The sequence below is a fragment of the Trachemys scripta genome, chromosome 17 (genome assembly GCF_013100865.1).
Source record: "Trachemys scripta elegans isolate TJP31775 chromosome 17, CAS_Tse_1.0, whole genome shotgun sequence".
Taxonomy (NCBI): Eukaryota; Metazoa; Chordata; order Testudines; family Emydidae; genus Trachemys; species Trachemys scripta.
In genome coordinates, this window is record NC_048314.1 from 5,053,170 (window position 1) to 5,071,337 (window position 18,168).

At 52.6% G+C, this 18,168-nt stretch overlaps 1 protein-coding gene across 1 annotated transcript in view; it reads right to left on the reverse strand.

The window, feature by feature from the left end:
- ENTPD8 (ectonucleoside triphosphate diphosphohydrolase 8) overlaps positions 1–17,891 on the reverse strand; it is a 27,055-nt gene extending 9,164 nt beyond the window's left edge. Inside the window, exons 1-8 of the mRNA XM_034752065.1 lie at positions 17,769–17,891; positions 13,690–13,821; positions 13,053–13,170; positions 9,611–9,761; positions 8,818–8,977; positions 7,619–7,849; positions 2,066–2,332; positions 455–565 (exon numbers count right to left, since the gene is read on the reverse strand). Of these exons, the coding sequence (XP_034607956.1) occupies positions 455–565; positions 2,066–2,332; positions 7,619–7,849; positions 8,818–8,977; positions 9,611–9,761; positions 13,053–13,170; positions 13,690–13,815 (1,164 nt within the window). The 5' untranslated portion in view covers positions 13,816–13,821; positions 17,769–17,891. The remainder of the gene's footprint in view (positions 1–454; positions 566–2,065; positions 2,333–7,618; positions 7,850–8,817; positions 8,978–9,610; positions 9,762–13,052; positions 13,171–13,689; positions 13,822–17,768) is intronic.
- Positions 17,892–18,168: the final 277 nt, after the last annotated feature.

Here is an 18,168-nt window from a genome sequence, read left to right on the forward strand (position 1 = left end):
GAGCAGGGGGTTTAGATGGGTTGGGAGTTCTGGGGGGGGCTGTCAGGGGGTGGGGAGTGGTTGGATGGGGCGTGGGAGTCCCAGGGGTCTGTCTGGGGGTGGGGGTGTGGATAAGGGTTGGGGCAGTCAGGGGACAAGAGGCAGGGAGGCTTAGATAGGGAGTGGAGTCCTGGGGGCAGTTAGGGGCAGGGGTCCCAGGAGGGGGCAGTCAGGGGACAAGGAACGGGGGGAGGGTTGGAGGTTCTGGGGGGGCGGGAAGTGGGAGGGGCAGGGGCGGGGCTAGGGTGGGGCTCCTCCCGTCCTCTTTTTTGCTTGCTGAAATATGGTAACCCTACACCTGCTAATGGGCCTTCAGAGCTCCTCTGTTTTGAGGCTCTTCATGCAACTCTGGGGCTTCACAGGATAATAGGCAAACACATGCTGAGCTCTCGGCTGCTACCAACAAGAATCTCACCTCCTTCCAGCCTTTAGTGCAGAAGCCCCAGATGGTGGCATTGACGGCACTCAGGGGCTGTCCGTTAGTCAGGTTCAGAAAATAGAATGTGTAGTAAAATCCAGAAAAGGCCTGTGCAAGAAGAGGAGAGATTAAACCTGTCTCCTTTCAGAAGACACTGCAGAGGAGCATAACAACAACAATTAGCTTTCCCTTCTGGAGAACTCTTCATCCAAGGAGAACCCCAAAGTGCTTCATAGCAGTAATTAATTTCTCCTCACTCCCCGTCTGAGGCAGGCCAGCATTATTAGCACCATTTCACAAATGAGGAAATTGAAGTACAGTGAGGTGAAGTGACTTGACCTAGGTGACAATGATAGTCAACAGTCAGCAGTCAACAAGAGTAAACTATACCATCAAATTGCCTGAGTGGCTTTTTTTTTTTAATACATTTAAATTCTCACAATTTGATTTACAGCCAGAGTTGGCCTAAAAACAGAGGGGCTGAGGTGTGGATTTCAGGGAAGATTTTGTTTCAATTAAGTTAATAGACTTTAATATCTATTCCCTGACCAGGTCTAAGCACAAAGTGGCAATAATTCTCTTTGCTTAGCATGGAATTTCCTTTGTTTTTGCTTCTGTTGTTGTTTACTTGGAAACAGAAAACTAAGAGAATTGTGACTGAATACACACGGAAACGAAAAATGCTCCCACACCATACTCCAGAGTGTGATGGGCACTATGGAGAGGCAGTGACAAGAACGAACCCAATAACAATTAAATGTGTATTCAAATCCATGCGCAGAGCGCCTCTGGAGGCCCTTATGATCACACATGGAGATATGATACAACATGGTAAGCTTCAAGCATGCATGTGCAGATTGGCCTTGGCTCTAGCACAAAATGGGGGCAGCTGCACGTGTCCTGTACTAAGGGCTGCTTTGAAAGTGCCCCTCATTCCTCAGCGGTGGTTGGCAGTGCATAGCCCCCGTAAGTCATGCTAATGGCACAACTCCCTTGGGGCCTTTCAGTGGCAGGAGTGTTTCCCAGGGCAGACAGATCACAGAAGTGACCCCAGGGAGGATTCTGCTGGAAGGCAGCATTATTACATTAATAGCCATGAATGGCACACAGAGCTGGGATGGGGCGAGTTTGTTTCACTCTGCTCGTGACCCGTCTTCCCCTCTGGGGAAGAACAGTCCTGGCACATAGGCCCAGCAGATTTTCAAACATCTCCTCCATAGCATCATGGTTCCTAATGGGAATCTTGGCATTTATCCCAGGTCAAGTTTAGCTGGGGGTTATGCGCACACAGTGATACAGCCTCCCTCCAGTTTAGCTGTTGCCTTATCTATCTTCACAGTCCTGTTCATAGGATCACAGAATATCAGGGTTGGAAGGGACCTCAGGAGTCATCTAGTCCAACCCCCTGCTCAAAGCAGGACCAATCCCAGACAGATTTTTGCCCCAGATCCCTAAATGGCCCCCTCAAGGATTGAACTCATAACCCTGGGTTTAGCAGGCCAATGCTCAAACCACTGACCTAGCCCTCCCCCCAGTTGTGACCAGGCATTAGAGTGTGACTCCCTACAGTTTGGTAGCCAGATAGAAGAGCAGGGAAGGCTCCCTTACGAAGAACTGCCCATGCTCCGGTGGCTGGTAGACCCCGTTGAACCCGCACGTCCTGTTGGCCCCACAGGCTGTGAAGTTGAAGAGTTTCTGGACGGCATTCCTGCACTCCGCTGGGGCTCCTGTCCCCCGCACCGTGAGGATCTGGCTGGGGTCGTGTGCAGCTGGTGCCGGGACGCAGGGACTGTCATACAGGGCAGCAGCAGTGACGTTCTCCTCATATCCCCTAGGGTAGCACGGGTGGGAGATCTGCTGAGAGGTGAGGTTCTCCTAGAGAGAGGGGAACCCATTAGCAGCGCTCAGGCTAGGGATAGCAGCCAAACCCCTCCCCACCTCTCCCCTATCCCATCCAGCTTGGCGCTTCTGAAAGAGTGGCAGCTAAACCCTTATAGGAAAGTCCTATAGGATTTAGAAGAAAACAAGAACTGTCCTATGGGTTTTCTTATCCATCCCATTGTATTTGAGACTGCAAACCCTATCCTGGTATAGAATGCTATAGGGTGGATCACAAAGCCCATGCAAACCCCACTCTGGGTATCTGACCATCTCCCCCACTAGTGTCAGGCCAGGCCCTGCCTAGCCTCAGAGATGACACACACATGATGGCAAGGAAGTCAATGCCCCTTCGGCACCTCATCCTACTCTGCTTTTGTCACATGCTCCTCCCGGAGTTCTGCAGCCCCAACCCACCCAGGCCAAACTGAGGGTTGGCCTTCATCTCCACTCCCCAATCCTCCTCCTGGTTCGTCCATCCCCAGCACATCCAAGGTCATGCCTCTTTGGGAGCCAACCTCAGAGCTGTCTGTGAGACGTCTTGACCCTGCACAGCTTCACATGGAACACAAGAGGGAGGGCTCAGGGCTGTTGTACTTCAGTACAAACAGGGGTATGAGTGAACTCAAGCCAGCTACCTCTAGCTGTCGCCTGTGCACTGAGCTGTGCTGAGTTACCCCCTTGCACACCAGCTCCCTTATGCAAGGTAAGAAGAGTGAACCGAAGCACCAGCCTCATCCTGAGGCCCTGCCTGGCAGGCCTCCCCCTTAGGCCTCACTCAGCCCAGCACCAGGACTGGGCTCCCCTGCTTGCCACTTCCTGTGTGGATGTCTCTGCACAGCCCTTCTCACGTGCCCTGCGCAGGACACAGCCCTGGGTGTCAGAGCCTAGCGGAGCACGGGACAGTCTCTCTGGTACCACAGCACTGCCCAGGTTGGGGCGTTTCAAGGGAAGAAGTACAGTAACATCCATGGCTTCTTGCTACTTCCACCTGAAACACATGGGTGGTGCCAGGCTGTCAGGGGAAGGACTTCAGGAGTAGAAAGGTGACACATGGTGGGCTGCCATCCTCCAGAGTACAGGTGGAAAATCCACCACCACATTGCCGCAGCCATACAGCTCCCCCATTGCTGGTTGCATGGTGCAGCTATTGTGGCATGTGAAGGGTTAATACAAATCCCAAGGCAGAGAGAGAACTGTTGTGTAGCTGTCTGGGCTATAGGAGCCGCCCCTATTGATCTCCCTGAGTGCTGCTGCAGATTGTTAGCACAGTGTCAAGTCCAAGGACTAGCCAGCAAGAGGGGTGGGGGGAAGCTGGAGTAATAAATCACGTAACTATGAGTCACACCCTCGTCGGTGATTTCTGGGAGTTTCCAGGGCTTAGGAGAAAGAAGGGAAACCAGCTCTCGCTTTGACAGGGAAACCCTGCCTCACTGGGGCTTTTCTCTAGTACTTGCTCAGTTTCTCAGATAAAGTCTTTATTTTGCCTGCTCTATGCTCTAAAGAAAAGCAGTTGGCAAAGAGTCCCTGTCCACCCAACTTGACAATCTTCTGATGCTCTCAAGGATTTTCACACTCTTCTCTGGCAGGTCAGAGCCATACCCATTTGGTAATGTACACAGGGTCTGCATGAGCTCTAGCCTGACACTTTTGGGAGGGCTCCGGTGCCCTGGCCCCGGGCTGGGGCTAGTGGGGGCTGGTCTGCAGCCAGGGACTCTGGGCGGCTGGAGCTGGTGCTTGTGCCACCCGCCCACCCAGGGATGGGGGCCATGCTGCCCGCCCCCCCCCCGGCACTCCGGGGGGGGGAGGGCAGGCGCTGCCCACCTGCTGCACTGGGGACTGCGATCAGCTGTCTGCCTGCCCGCCCACCAGGGCTCCAGCAGGGGAAAAGGGGTGGGATGGATGGGGCCCCAGGCAGAAGGAGCAGGCCGGCCTGGGACTAGCCTCCCCAAGCCCGTGGTTCACCTACCATCCATGGGGTTGTTATCCTTGTTGTATGAATCAAGACGGGGGGGCAGAACTGTGCTTGGCATGCCCCAATTGAGGGGTGTGCCCTCAACTAAATTGCACTTGCTAGGCAAGGGTGCCAAAACCCAGGGGAGTTGAAAGAGGGTGAGGACAAGTGTCTGTTGGTGTAGGTGCTGTCTAAGAGTCTCAGACACCATTTGGTTTTTCCTCGCTCTGGTGTAATAACAGACCTTATTAAGATACAACTGAGAGTCTTGCCGCAGACAGGGCCGGCTTTAGGCCAATTCAACCAATTCCCCTGAATCGGGCCCCGCGCCCAAGCCCCGGTACGGCGTACCGGCAAGAGCCATTGTGCTGTACCCGGGTGGCCCGGCTTCCCCAGGGAGCCCCAGGCCCTTTAATTTGCCACCAGAGCCCCACTGCTGGAGCCCTGGGGTAGGGCTGCGGGCCTCTGGGGGCTATTTAAAAAGTCCGGGGCTCCAGTTGCTTCTACCGCCCCGGCCCTTTAAATAGCCGTTGGAGCCCCGCCGCTTCCCCAGGGCTCCTGCGGCTATTGAAAGGGCTGGGGCGGTGGAAGCAGGGGATCCCTGGGCCCTTTAAATAGCCCCCGAACCCCAGGCTGCTGCTACCCCGGTGGGGGAGGGAGGAGAGGGGGGCACTTACCATACAGGATGGGCTGTACCCACACCCTCTGCCCGCACCAGCCCCGCATCCCCTGCCCTGCCCGCAGCCAGCTCCTGTCTCCAGCCAGCCCTGCACCCCCTGCCTGCAGCCAGCTCCTGCCACACCCCCGGCCCTGCACCCCCGTCTTGCCTGCAGCAGCCCCTCACCCCCTACCCTGCTGCTGCCCGCAGCCAGCCCCTCACCCCCTGCCCACAGCCAGCCCCTGCCACACCCCCGGCCCTGTCTCCAGCCAACCCCTGCCGCACCCCCCTGCGGCCCTGCCCAAAGCCAGCCAGCCCCACAGACACCCCTTCCCGCACCAGCTCTGCACCCCCTGCCCTGCCTGTAGCCAACCCCGCACCCCCTGCCCTGTCTCCAGCCAACCCCTGCCGCACCCCCCTGCTTGAAGCCAGCCAGTCCCGCACTCCTCTGTCTCCAGCTCTGCCAACCCCTGTGGCCCTGCCTGAAGCCAGCCAGCCCACCCCACACACCCCTGTCTCCAGCCAGCCCCGCACTCCTTGCCCTGCCTGCAGCCAGACCCTACCTCCAGTCAGCCCTGCCCTGCCTCCAGCCAGCCCCTTGTCCAGTGGTGCCCTGCAGTTCCCAGGGCATAACCCTGCACACCTACTTCAATGAGGGGGGCAGGGAGCAGCTGGGACCCACACATGTGCACACCTAGGGTGACCAGACAGCAAGTGTGAAAAATCGGGACAGGGGGTGGGGGTAATAGGATCCTATATAAGAAAAAGACCCCCAAATCGGGACTGTCCCTATAAAATCGGGACATCTGGTCACCCTAGCACACCCCCAGGGATTGTGAAACGGAGCTCATTTCTAGTTCAGGCCCATCTTTTTAAAAAAGAACTTTAGGTCGGGTTAACATACATCCGTATTTTCCCGGACATGTCAGACTTTTTGATTCTTAAATTGCCATCCGGGAGGAAATACGGACGTATGGTAACCCTATTGGTACAAAAAAATACATACTGTGGCACATCCCTTAAATCAGAACTTTTTATAGGGAACTGGTTGCTAAGTAATGAAAGGCTTTTTTTACATGTTTTTTTTTTTTTTAGTCATCCCTGCCGGGGCCCCGCCGAAAATGTTCGAATTGGGCCCCGCATTTCCTAAAGCTGGCCCTAGCTGCAGACCAACAGAGCTGAAGTCACTAATAACCAGGTCTAAGGATTATACCTGCTTTGGGACAATGTCTCTGATGCAAGTGACTGCCCAGTTTGCACTAGCAATGAGGCCCCCCCACTAACAGCTGAAAACACTGAGAGCTGTATTAAGTGGTCATAGAATCATAGAATATCAGGGTTGGAAGGGACTTCAGGAGGTCATCTAGTCCAACCCCCTGCATAAAGCAGGACCAATCCCCAACTAAATCATCCCAGCCAGGGCTTTGTCAAGCCTGACTTTAAAAACCTGTAGTGGCCTTTAAGACATCCCAGAGGGTGCAGATTCAGGTGGTGGTGGGTGGCAAGTGGAGTGGCTGATGCCAGAATTGAGTGCCTGGACAGTGGAGAGAGCAAGGGGCCTTCCCCCCTCCTCCCTACCAGCGTGGGAGGTGAATGCACACAGATGCACCTCTGAACTCTGGATCTTCACTGACCAAGGACAACAACAGTGAGTGGGGTGTGGTGGAGGGAGAAGGGAACTCCCTGACTGGATGACAAACTTGAAAACAGGTAAATAAGAAAATGTGACTCACAAACACTGTGTCTGGCATAAATTCCAGGCAAATAATCGTTGAGGCTAAAGTTTGAGAAGCTGCTGGACATTTTCATGAATACATTTTCATGGATAAGCTGGTGGGCCAAGGAATAAAGTGAGCCACAATAACAGCAGGGCAAGGCCATTACATGTTAGTCACCCATTGTCTGATTCATCCAGATTCAGTACATGCCAGCCTGCAACTTTTTAAACATTTAATGGAGGGTTCTGCACTCTTCTGCTCTTGTCCCTGCCCTGCGCCTGTTGTGCGGCCGGCATGCATTTATCATTGCATTGGAAGCAGTGCAGCAGGTGTGCGCTGCGGGGACACAGCTGCTGTAGTTAGCCACATGGCATGTGTGTGTCACTCTGCTCTATCCAGACAGTTGAGCAGCAGAGTAGGGGCATTTCACAGGGGCACCTGGAGGTTTGGCAGTTGTCAAGTGTGCACCTCCCTTGGAGACTTCTGGCACTTCAGCTATTCTCTGCTACCAATCATGGTTCAGCTGACTTACTGCCAAGAAGCAGGAAGCAAGGTGTCACATGGGCCTGACTGGAGAAGGACTCCTCTGGGGTAGAGAAGAGACTGGGGATCAATTTTTGTCCTGTGAAAAATTTCAGTGAAAATGAATATTTTTCAGATTTGAATGAAAAAAAACCAAATTCCCCAAACTGATGTGTTTTTTTTTCAGTTTGTAGCAGCTAAAAACTGAGGGGGGAAATCAGTTTTCGTGTTTTTTTAAAGGAAAGCCTCCAATTTTCTGACAAAAAACTATTTTTTTCACTTATGTTCCATTTGATCAAAAAGACATTTTTCATCCAAATTTCTTTTTGACTGAAAATTGTTGAGCAGGTCTATCGGGTTTGACTATAAGATAGTGACCTACAGAAAGTGAAGGGGAAAATGTAAGTGCCTTGTACTATAATTATTTATACCTTCCTTAGGGCTACCAGCAGCATCTTCAAGGCCTGGTCTCGCCCATAGCAGAGGTAGCTGTGGGTATAAATGGAGTAGTTGGTCCCATACAGCCGGAAGAAGACTTCAGTGCTGTTGTCCTCAATGGTACCACTGGGCTGGAAGGTTATTTGGGTTGAGGCTCCTCCAAGATCCAGAGCTCCCAGAACCTCAGCTGCCTGAGGCCGTATCCATTTCCCTGCAAAGGAGAACTGGCCCACCAAACACTAAGGATTAATTCAGGCTGAAGAAAATCCAAGTTATAATCACTTACTAAAGATTTTGCATGTAAAGTAAACTTTGCGATGGCCGCCTGGATTGCCATGTCCCTATCTAGCCACACCTTCCGTGGCAGGGCATTGATCTCAATGCCCAGCCAAAGTACACAGGGCTAGATCCTCAGCTGCAGGCCAGCCCCTCTTGCTGTACATCAGCCTAGATCCACTGACTGCAAAAGAGCTAAAATGATTTACGCCAGCTGAAAATCTGGCTATATGAAAGCACCTTCATAGGCCTCTTTGTGTGGTTTCTTTGTAGGTGATAGCAGCAGCAAAGGCACCCTATAGGAGTAGAAATATTATGTTCCAAAATCTGTAAGGTTCCAAAACTGACTGAGAGGAAAAGCACCTCTGGGTTTTAAGTTGAAAAGGAAAACAAATTGCATGAGTTTGTTACAAACGTCAACACAGATGTAAGTAAAGAGCAAACCTTCACTACTGCATTGGGCCGAGGGGGAGGCATTACCTTCCTCCAGTTATCTGAATAAGGCCTTCTGTTGCATGCAAATGCCATGGCTTGGCACAGGAGAGGGCCTCCATGAGTCCAAGCACCCCATGGATGCAATACTGACTGCAGCTATAGCCATTTGAAGGTTTCCCTGTTGTGGAAAGACACCAGAGCCCTCCTACCAAATGAAATGCCAGTTTCCTTTGTGAGAGGTTTGCTCCCATGCCAGGGATGTCAGGAAGCCAGCTTCCAGAACCCTGGATTCTCATGTGGTGTGGGAATTCCCAGCTGGAGCCAAGATGGGACAAGCCAGAGAAGGGAGCACATCTGGGAAATGAGCTGGGCTGAGACGACCTGCCATGTTGACTCCTCGTCCGACCCGTTGTCCACAGAAAAGGAGCAGCCCAGCCAGCCAAGGTCACTCCCTTTCCTTCCCCCCTGCCCAGGCACTGACCTTGATGAGCGTCTCCAGCAGGTAGTTGATTGTGATCCAGCCAAAGGATCCTTCCTCATTCCCAGTGAGGATCCGAGCGCCACGGAAATCTACAGGGTACTGCCGGATGGTCTTGGAGACCTCTGCAAAGACCAGGTCGGCTTTTGTGCTGTTCTGCTCCCTGCGAATGGGGAGGAGAGAGATTCCACTGGGCCCCTGACAGACACAGCACAGCATGCATGGTGGCTGCAGTGGAGGAAGAGTTGCCCCTAGCATACAGCACTCCATTGTGGTTTCAAGGGATACTGACATTAATGTCTATTGCAAAGCATCAGGGATGCTCAGGAGAAGGGTGAGAACCCTCCTCTATCTGGTTACATGTCTCTTCTCAGGAGGACAAGGGGAGGGTCTGGAAAATCAATCAATCATGTGTCACTGAGAATGGAGGGATCAGGGATGCCCTAACCATCTCCACTGAGCAGTGTTGGTGTGTACATGGATAAAGAGGTGAATGGTTAATCTATCAGCTAGCAATAATGGCCATCTCCTACCTCACAGCCACTGCCGTACCCTCCCCTTCTAGTTGTTGATCCCCCACTCTCCTCTCCTTCAGCTGCTGGTTGCCCCATTGGTGGGGCCTCTGCCAGAACCACCATGCATGGACAGTGGGAGTTCCCAGTGCCTCTCCTCCATTCCCAGCTCCATTGCCCTGATTTGCGTGTATTTATTATGGTCTCTAGAACACAGGCCTGAGTGTGGTGGGAACCGGCTTTTCCCTGTGCGGAGCTGCCCTCCTCACAGTCACTCCAGGTACCTCAGCAGCCGCATGCCCGCAGTAGCGCCAAGGTAGGTGGGCGTTTCTCTCTGTTGCTCTGCAGGGATGATCGTCATGGCCTTGTCCAGACAGGCCCTCAGGCTGGCTCCAGCATTAGCAGGGTTTTCAGCATAACTGGAGATCCCAGGTCCTGGAATAAAGCATCCCAGTGAGAGCCTGAGCTCAGCCAGGCCCCTGAGACAGGGACTGGCAATGCTGCCAGGGCCTGGCCTCAGAGGTGGATTAGGGGTGTGGGACCCTGGGCCAGATCAAGCGGGGGCCCTTCCCCACTCCTTCCGCCTGCAGTCCACACACCCCCCACTTCCCTCGGCACTCCTGCTGGGAAGCTGGGGCGGGGTGCGGGGGCTTCCCCGACTCCCAGGCAAGAGTTCCGGGAGGCAGGCAGAGTGGGGCAAGCCCCCGTGCCCCGACCCCACTCCCCTGCAGGAGCACTGGGTGGGTGGGTTGGGGCATGGAGGCACTCATTTTTCTGGGGGACCCCAATTGGCCGGGGTCCCTGGACATGGGCCCTGTTGTCCCAATGGCTAATCTAGCACTGACTGGCCTGGTACCCTGGGGCTGGAGAGCTCACAGCAAGGGTCAGACCCTGCAAATATTGGATTGTTCAGCACAATGGAGCTACCGAATGGAGCTGAACAGGAAGCAACAGCCTTGTCCCATCCAGTTATGGAGCTGAATCCAGCTCTGAGGTACCCAAGGCAGAAGCATTATCTAATGGTGACACCAGGACTAAATGTGTCCCATTCTCTCCAGCAGCCAAAGTGAGCCCAACAAGCTCTCCCATTGGCTGGTGAAGCTCTGGGCTGGTACCACTCTTCCCCAGGAATGTTCTTGCTGAGGCAGTTTTCAGAGCTGATCAGGCTGCAGGTCACAGCACCTGAGAAGACGTCAGGTAGCCAAAAAGAGCACAAAGCAGAGCTCCTCACCTTGGAGGAGAGGATAAAGCTAGGAGTGATTATCACGCTCATTAAACCTGCACATGATCTGTGCAATTGGCTGCATTGCCATCTGGCTCTGGTAAATGAAACCACTTGTTGGGGCAGGGCTGCCCGGGGGGGGGGGCAAGTGGGGCAATTTGCCCCAGTCCCTGGGCCCCACAGGGGCCCCCACGAGAATTTTTCAGGGGCCCTGGAGCGGATTCCTTCACGGAAAACTCTCGTGGGGCCCGGGCCCCCGGAGCTTCTTCCGCTCCAGGTCTTCGGCGGCAATTCGGCGGCAATTCGGCGGTAGGGGCCCCCCACTGTCGAAGACCACAGGCCCCCTGAATCCTCTGGGCGGCCCTGTGTTGGGGTGTCTCCTTTTTATATAAGGAGGAGAAAGGCAGGTGTTAGCTTTGCAGGGAAGAATGTACAGAGTAAATATACACAGGGGCACGAATAGTTGTGTTCATGATGGATGTGGCGTGGCTGTTTGTTTGCCTCAATTAAAATCTCATTCTGTTTTCAGAGTAGCAGCCGCGTTAGTCTGTATCAGCAAAAAGAACGAGGAGTCCTGGTGGCACCTTAGAGACTAACCAATAAGCGTAAGCTTTCGTGGGCTAAAACCCACTTCATCAGATGCATGCAGTGGAAAATACAGTATACATATATACACATACAGATATATATATACATACAGAAAACATGTATATATATATATATACATCTTCCTACTGTATTTTCCACTCCATGCATCTGAAGAAGTGGGCTGTAGCCCACAAAAGCTTATGCTCTAATAAATTTGTTAGTCTCTAAAGTGCCACAAGGACTCCTCGTTCTTCATTCTGTTTTGAGATTGTATTTCTGGGATTTCATCTTGATGAGATTAGCTCAGCCCCTCCCACTGGCCGAGACTGGAGCTGGAATGGGTATGTCAATATTTATCTTCCCCAGATTCCAATGGACCAACAGTTCCACTAGTTCAAGCTCACTCACAGCCACAGGACCTTTGGTTTGAGCTCACTTAACCAATAACTTGGCTCCCTGTGGCCTCGGAGCCTTGTCTTTTATCCAGAGCTCTAAAGCAGAGGAATCTATGTGATACCAGCAGTGCTTGCCTGTGCTTCATTCTAGGCTCCCACATGCACTGGGCATGGTCCATACTGATTTCAGCTAGTCAGTTACCCCAGGAGTGCTGGGCTAACACTCCCTGTGCTGCTCGGCCCACCCCAAGGGTTCTCTTTTAATGCTGTTAAAGTGTTAAAGACAAGCTTAGTGCTAAGCTTCCCACTGGTCCCTGTGCTGCCACCCCTCAGCCCATAGGCGCCAAACCACAAGCCCCTGGTGCGTGAGCTAGCAGGGAAGCCTCTGTCAGTGATTAACAATAGGAAGATTTTGTCTCCTGTAAACCAGGCGCTAGTGCCCAAAGTACTAGCCACGTTGGGCTATGGGGCTGTGTACAGGCATCGCCCCCACCTCACCTTTTCCCAGCGCCGGTGGGTGCTTGACCCCGGCCCTGCCCTGACCCTACCCCTGCCCCACCCCCTCCTGCCCTGCCCCCATTCCAACCCCTTCCCCAAAGTCCCCACCCCAACTCCGCCCCCTCCCTGCCCCTATTGGACTCCTTCCCTAAATCCCCGCCCCAGCCCTGCCTCTTCCCGGAGCGCACCATGTTCCCCCTCCTCCCCCCTCCCTCCCAGCGCTTGCTGTAGCGAAACAGTTGTTTGGCGGTGGCAAGCACCGGGAGGTAGGGGGAGAAGTGGGGACACGGCGCACTTAGGGGAGGAGGCGGAGCGGAGGTGAGCTGGGGCGGGGACACCCACCAATTTTTCCAGATGGGTTCTCTAGCCCCGCAACACCCACAGAGTCAGCACCTATGGCTCAGGCTTGTGCTGCAATACACCTCTCTGACCCAGTCTTGCCTCACCCAGCTCTACTTACACATCTCAACCCTGACTAGCAGCAACCTCTGGGTCCTCACTCAGCTCTGCTAGTGCACCTCAGTTCTGACCCTCAGCTGCCCTGCTGGTCCACTTCTGGGTCCCCTCCCCCCCACAGCTGTGCAAATGCCCCTCAACCCCGATCTGCAGCCCCCTTGCTAGCCCAGCCCTGGGCCTCTCATGCCCAGACTGACCATTGTGTCAAAGTTGAACAGTGATTTTGGGATATGGACAAACATTGAGGGGGCTGGGACTGAGAACCAGCAAACTCATTTCACTGATAATCCAGCCCCATGTAAAGCCAGGATATCCAGCTAAACGACTGTCATGCTGCCCTGCTTAATGCTGGGTCTGTGTGTATGCAAATAACCTGTGGGTAAAGTCTTCCCTTTGCTCTGGGTTGCACCCCCAATAAAGATGGCTTCTCCAGTGTCAAAGACAGAGCTCAGCAACCAATCAAGGCTTTTCTTCCAAGCCAGCTCTCCCATTCTGCAGTACGCCCAGCACAAAGCCTAAGGGGAGAGCTCAGGGAGGAGAAACAGAGAAACATCTGACCACACTGACCTGGCACGGTGCAGGCCTCAGCCTGGCTGACGATGCCAGTGCCATTCTCCTTATTCGCTGGCCATTGGTAGATGTAGAGAGCCGTGTGCGAGGAACCGGCGTCAAACACCATCCCATACTGAAGGGGGAGCCGGAAAGGGACATGGGGTCAGAGAGCACTTGCTGCTACAGACAGGCTTTGGGGATTTCCCGACTGTCCCAGGGAGGCAGCATGGAGGGGGTAGCTGGGACGCAGCTTCACTTTGCAGGGTAATACAGGGAGCTGGTGGGGACTGGCAGGCAGTGGAAGTTCAGAGGCCAGGGGCAGAGACTAGCCAGTAGCAGCTGTGTAAAGACACCCCAAGGAGCAGCATCAAGGATAAAAACCAATATGTCTGGCTGGCTCTGAAACCACAAGCCCCTGGTGCGTGAGCTAGCAGGGAAGCCTCTGTCAGTGCTTAACAATAGGAAGATTTTGTCTCCTGTAAACCAGGCGCTAGTGCCCAAAGTACTAGCCACGTTGGGCTATGGGGCTGTGTACAGGCATTGCCCCCACCTCACTGACGTGCCCAAACGTGCTCAGACCTCCTGTAAAGGCCTGAGCTTAACTCTTGATGGGGCATTGGCTGGATACCTGAGCTACAGCCACAGCTCCTACCTTGGTGCCTGGAGGCAGATAAACATCCTTCACACCCACAACTGCCAGGATGAGAGCAATGATGCCAGAAACAACAATGACTGCCAGGAGACACCCAACAGCAACTGCCTTGGGACTGCTTCCCATGGCGACCTGCAAGATGAAGGACCCCGGGTGAGATCGGTCACATCTTTAACCCCAGCACCAGCCCTGGCAGGTACCACAAGCCAGAGAACTTCCCAATCGCCTTCCTATTCGTCTGCTCATAGCTTTGTTTTTAGTGTCTCAGGCCCTTCTGGGCAGAGTGACTAGATCCATATGATGGGTCTTGTGAGGCTAACAGCTCCAGGTGGGCTTGAACGAGCTACCCTCAGCTCTCCAAAGCACTGGCTCTCTCTAGGATTCTCCAGGGGACCCTTCGCTCACAATCTGCTGGCAGACACCCCCTTCTTCCCACTTCTCAGGCTGCAAGTCACAGGAGCTTCACAGCCTGGCATTTCTAGGCCAGTGTTTTCCACCCCCACGCCCGCTGCTCCATCTCTTCCCCTCCCCCCACAGTCTGAACATTGCCTCTCACTTCTGCTCTCTAAATCAAACAGGAACCCCCAGAGCATTGGGGCACTGGGTCTGAGTGACTCTCTGAGCCCTTTGGGATTCCCCATCCTCATGCACCTGGCAGAATCAATAAATCAGAACAGTGAGCAATGGAGGAGGCGCGTTAGACCATCATGGCCAGGCTTTCCACTTGGGGCCCATGTGGCACCTTCCCTAAAATGCTTTGCTCTCTCTAGATTGAAATGTTCCAAATGCAGGGCTGGTCTGGGAAGGGTCCGGCTCCTGCCTTGCCAGAGTGGGGGAGGGATGTGAGCTAACCCACGGTTGGTCCCCCAGCCAGAGTGGGAAGGTGGCCCTGTCTGTGTCGCTGAGTTACCATCATGTACATACAGAGTGAAATCAAGAGGGGGATCATGGCTGTAACTAGAAAGGGTCAAAGAGGAAGAAAAGTAGGCCCATTCCCCCTTACACCTCCCAAGATAATCATCCTCCCTCCTTGAGGGTTACATGGCTCAGACAATTGCAGGCTGTCAAGACCTCATCCCAGATGCATCTCATTATTCACTCAAGCTATAAGTGCTGTAACAAGGCCAGAGTTGTGCTGCACAGCAGACCCTGGGAACCCCCAAAAGCATCACTAGACTCTGCTAAGGCTACATAGCCATTATCTGTCACATACTCTGTTCGTGTGTGGTCCAGTTCCGTGATGAATTCAGAGTAGGTAACCAAACTCATTTGTTTCTGTACATAGTTATTGCAAAAGAACATGAACCAGTCCCAGAAACACATCCTGGCCACCTGTCCCAAAGAGCCATCCAGCGCCAAAGGATAGTCCGAAAGTCACCAGGCTTAGTATACCCATGAACTGTGCACTAGAACCTGAGTGATGAGACACCTTTCCTACAACCTCAGGGCCCAATCCAGCAGAGTGCTGAGAGCCCCCAGGAAATCTTACAGACCTGCACCTCCCACTGATTGCAAGAGGTGCTCAGCTCCTACAAGGATCAGGACCTAAAATTCAGTGAGAAATCACAGCAGTATAACCAGTGTGAGAAAATGACAGAGTCTGGTTTTATCTGTGCAATGGCCTACCCACCTAATACATGCAACAGCTCAGTAAAGACACTATGTTGTGCTTCCTCCCCTCCCTCTCTGCCCTACAACCCGCTGCTTAGGTTCTGCTTGTTCAGGAGTTGGGCGGAATAAACAGAAACAGAAAAGCCAGCAAGCAGGATGGGTGGTCCTAAGGCATGTTGCCTAAGGCTACAGATCCCCTATGTTCAGTTCTCAGCTGAACCACTGACTCCCTACATAATCTTGGCCAAACTGCTTAATCTATTCTGTGCCTCTGTTTCCCCATCTGTACAATGGGGTTAGTGCTCCCGATTGATGATGATGAGGTGCTCGGATACAATGGTGATGGGAGGTTGGCCTTTTAAATCTAATACTGCCCAGCACCAGACGCAACCATTGGAAATGGGTTCCATTAGTAGGAGTTCACAGTTGTTCCCCCGTTTTGTGGTTTTTGCACTTGCTGTTTACTGAACATACACAGCATTTCACTGCACAATGGGGCGCAAAGCACAGCGCATTTTGCTGTATTGTCTTGTTGGGGGCAGATGGCCTTAGAATATGTGAAATACAGTCAGTACAAGCATGCTGTGGTCAGGTTTTACTGTGTGCTTCTTGGAAGGGAGGATGTCATTGGCCAAACCTTTCCCATCACATAGAGCTATAGAGTTCAGATGTTAAGGCCAGAAAGGACAATTGTGCTCAGCACCTGAACTTCTCCTGCATAGCATAGGGAGTGAGCTGGCACACATGGAGCAAATAATCAAGCAATCATTTTGCAAACATCTAGAAGATAATAAGGTGATAAGTAACAGTGAGCATGGATTTGTCAAGAACAATTTGACAGGATAACAAGCCTTGTGGATGGGGGGAAGCGGTAGATGTGGTGTATCTTGACTTTAGTAAAGCTTTTGATATAGTCTTGCATGACCTCATAAACAAACTACGGAAATACAACCTAGATGGAGCTCCTATAAGGTGGGCGCAAAACTGGTTGGAAAACTGTTCCCAGAGAGTAGTTATCAGTGGTTCACATTCACACTGGAATGTGTTGGAAGGGCATAACAAGTGGGGTCCCACAGGGATCAGTTCTGGGTCCAGTTCTATTCAATATCTTCATCAATGATTTAGATAATGGCATAGAAAGTACATTCAGAAAGTTTGAAGATGATACCAAGCTGGGAGGGGTTGCAAGTGCCTTGGAGGAGAGGATTAAAATTCAAAATGATCTGGACAAACTGGGGAAATGGTCTGAAGTAAATAGGATGAAATTCAATAAGGACAAATGCAAAGTACTCAACTTAGGAAGGAACAATCAGTAGCACACATACGAAATGGGAAATGACTGCTTAGGAAGGAGTACTGAGGAAAGGGATCTGGGGGTCATAGTGGACCACAAGCTAAATATGAGTCAACAGTGTAACAGTTTTGCAAAAAAACCAAACATCATTCTGGGAAATATTAGCAGGAGTGTTGTAGGCAAGACCGAGAAGTAATTCTTCCGCTCTACTCCGCGCTGATATGGCCTCAGCTGGGGTATTGTGTCCAGTTCTGGTGCCACATTTCAGGAAGGATGTTGACAAATTGGAGAAAGTCCAGAGAAGAGCAACAAGAATGATTAAAAGTCTAGAAAACATGACCTGTGAAGGAAGATTGAAAGAACTGGGTTTGTTTAGCCTGGAGAAGAAAAGGCTGAGCGGGGACATGACAACAGTTTTCAAGTACATAAAAGGTTGTTACAAGGAGGAAGGAGAAAAATTGTTCTCGTTAACCTCTGAGGATAGGACAAGAAGCAATGGGCTTAAACTGCAGTGAGGGCGGTTTAGGTTGGACATTAGGAAAAACTTCCTGTCAGGGTGGTTAAGCACTGGAATAAATTGCCTAGAGGGGTTGTGGAATCTCCATCACTGGAGATTTTTAAGAGCCGATTAGACAAACACCTGTCAGGAATGGTCTAGATAGTACTTAGTCCTGCCATGAGTGTAGGGGATGGGACTAGATGACATCTTGAGGTCCCCTCCAGTCCTACGAGTCTATGATTCTGTGATTTCTGCAGGGGTCTTTTACCCAGCTGACTTGTAAGCCAAGCTCTTTTCTAGACTCTTTCCATCTCTCACAGTCTGCCTATACCTAAGGGCTCTTCAGGCTCTTCACTCTGCCCTCAGCCACACCCAGTGAAGGGGCTAGGGCTGCATTGGTTTGCACAGGGATGGCTGACTGCACCTAGTATTGGTAGCCCACTGACAATACACAACAGAACACGCACTTCTCCCTTAGCCGGGCTGGAGCTGTGGTGCTAACTGGAGAGCAAAGTCCCCAAGCTCAGACTCCGATACACACGGGAAGCAGGGTGGCTGGTTGAGAAGAGGAGGGTTGTACAGAGTCACTGTTCAGCCCAGAACTGCACTTTACAGGAGCTTCCCAAAATGCCAAACTCTGCGAGGAAACACCCCCCTGCAGCCCTCGCACCTCACCTGCGCTGCCAACAAGGAGACCTTTGGGCTCACACAGTGGTGCTTCTCTCCTGTGCTTGCATTAGTCCATGCTGCTGGGGCAGTGCAGTGCCGTGTGCCTGGACAGAGGCTGCCAGCACCCAGCACACCCCAAGGGAAAGTCCCCTCCCTATGGCCCACAACCAATCACCTGCCCCCTGGAAGCAGGCCAGGGGCCCTGGCAGCCTCTCCCTGTCAGCCCAAGGTGACGCAGCAGGTGAGGGGATGGCTGGACTATTTACCTACAGAAACAGGGCTTTGGTTTTAACTGCTTCACTGCTGGAGGAGGGGCCAGGCAGCAAGGCTGGGGAATCTCGCTTTGTCCTTTGGATGCTGCCATGCCTGATACAATCCGAAGTCTCACCTGCAGCTGGTGGGGACC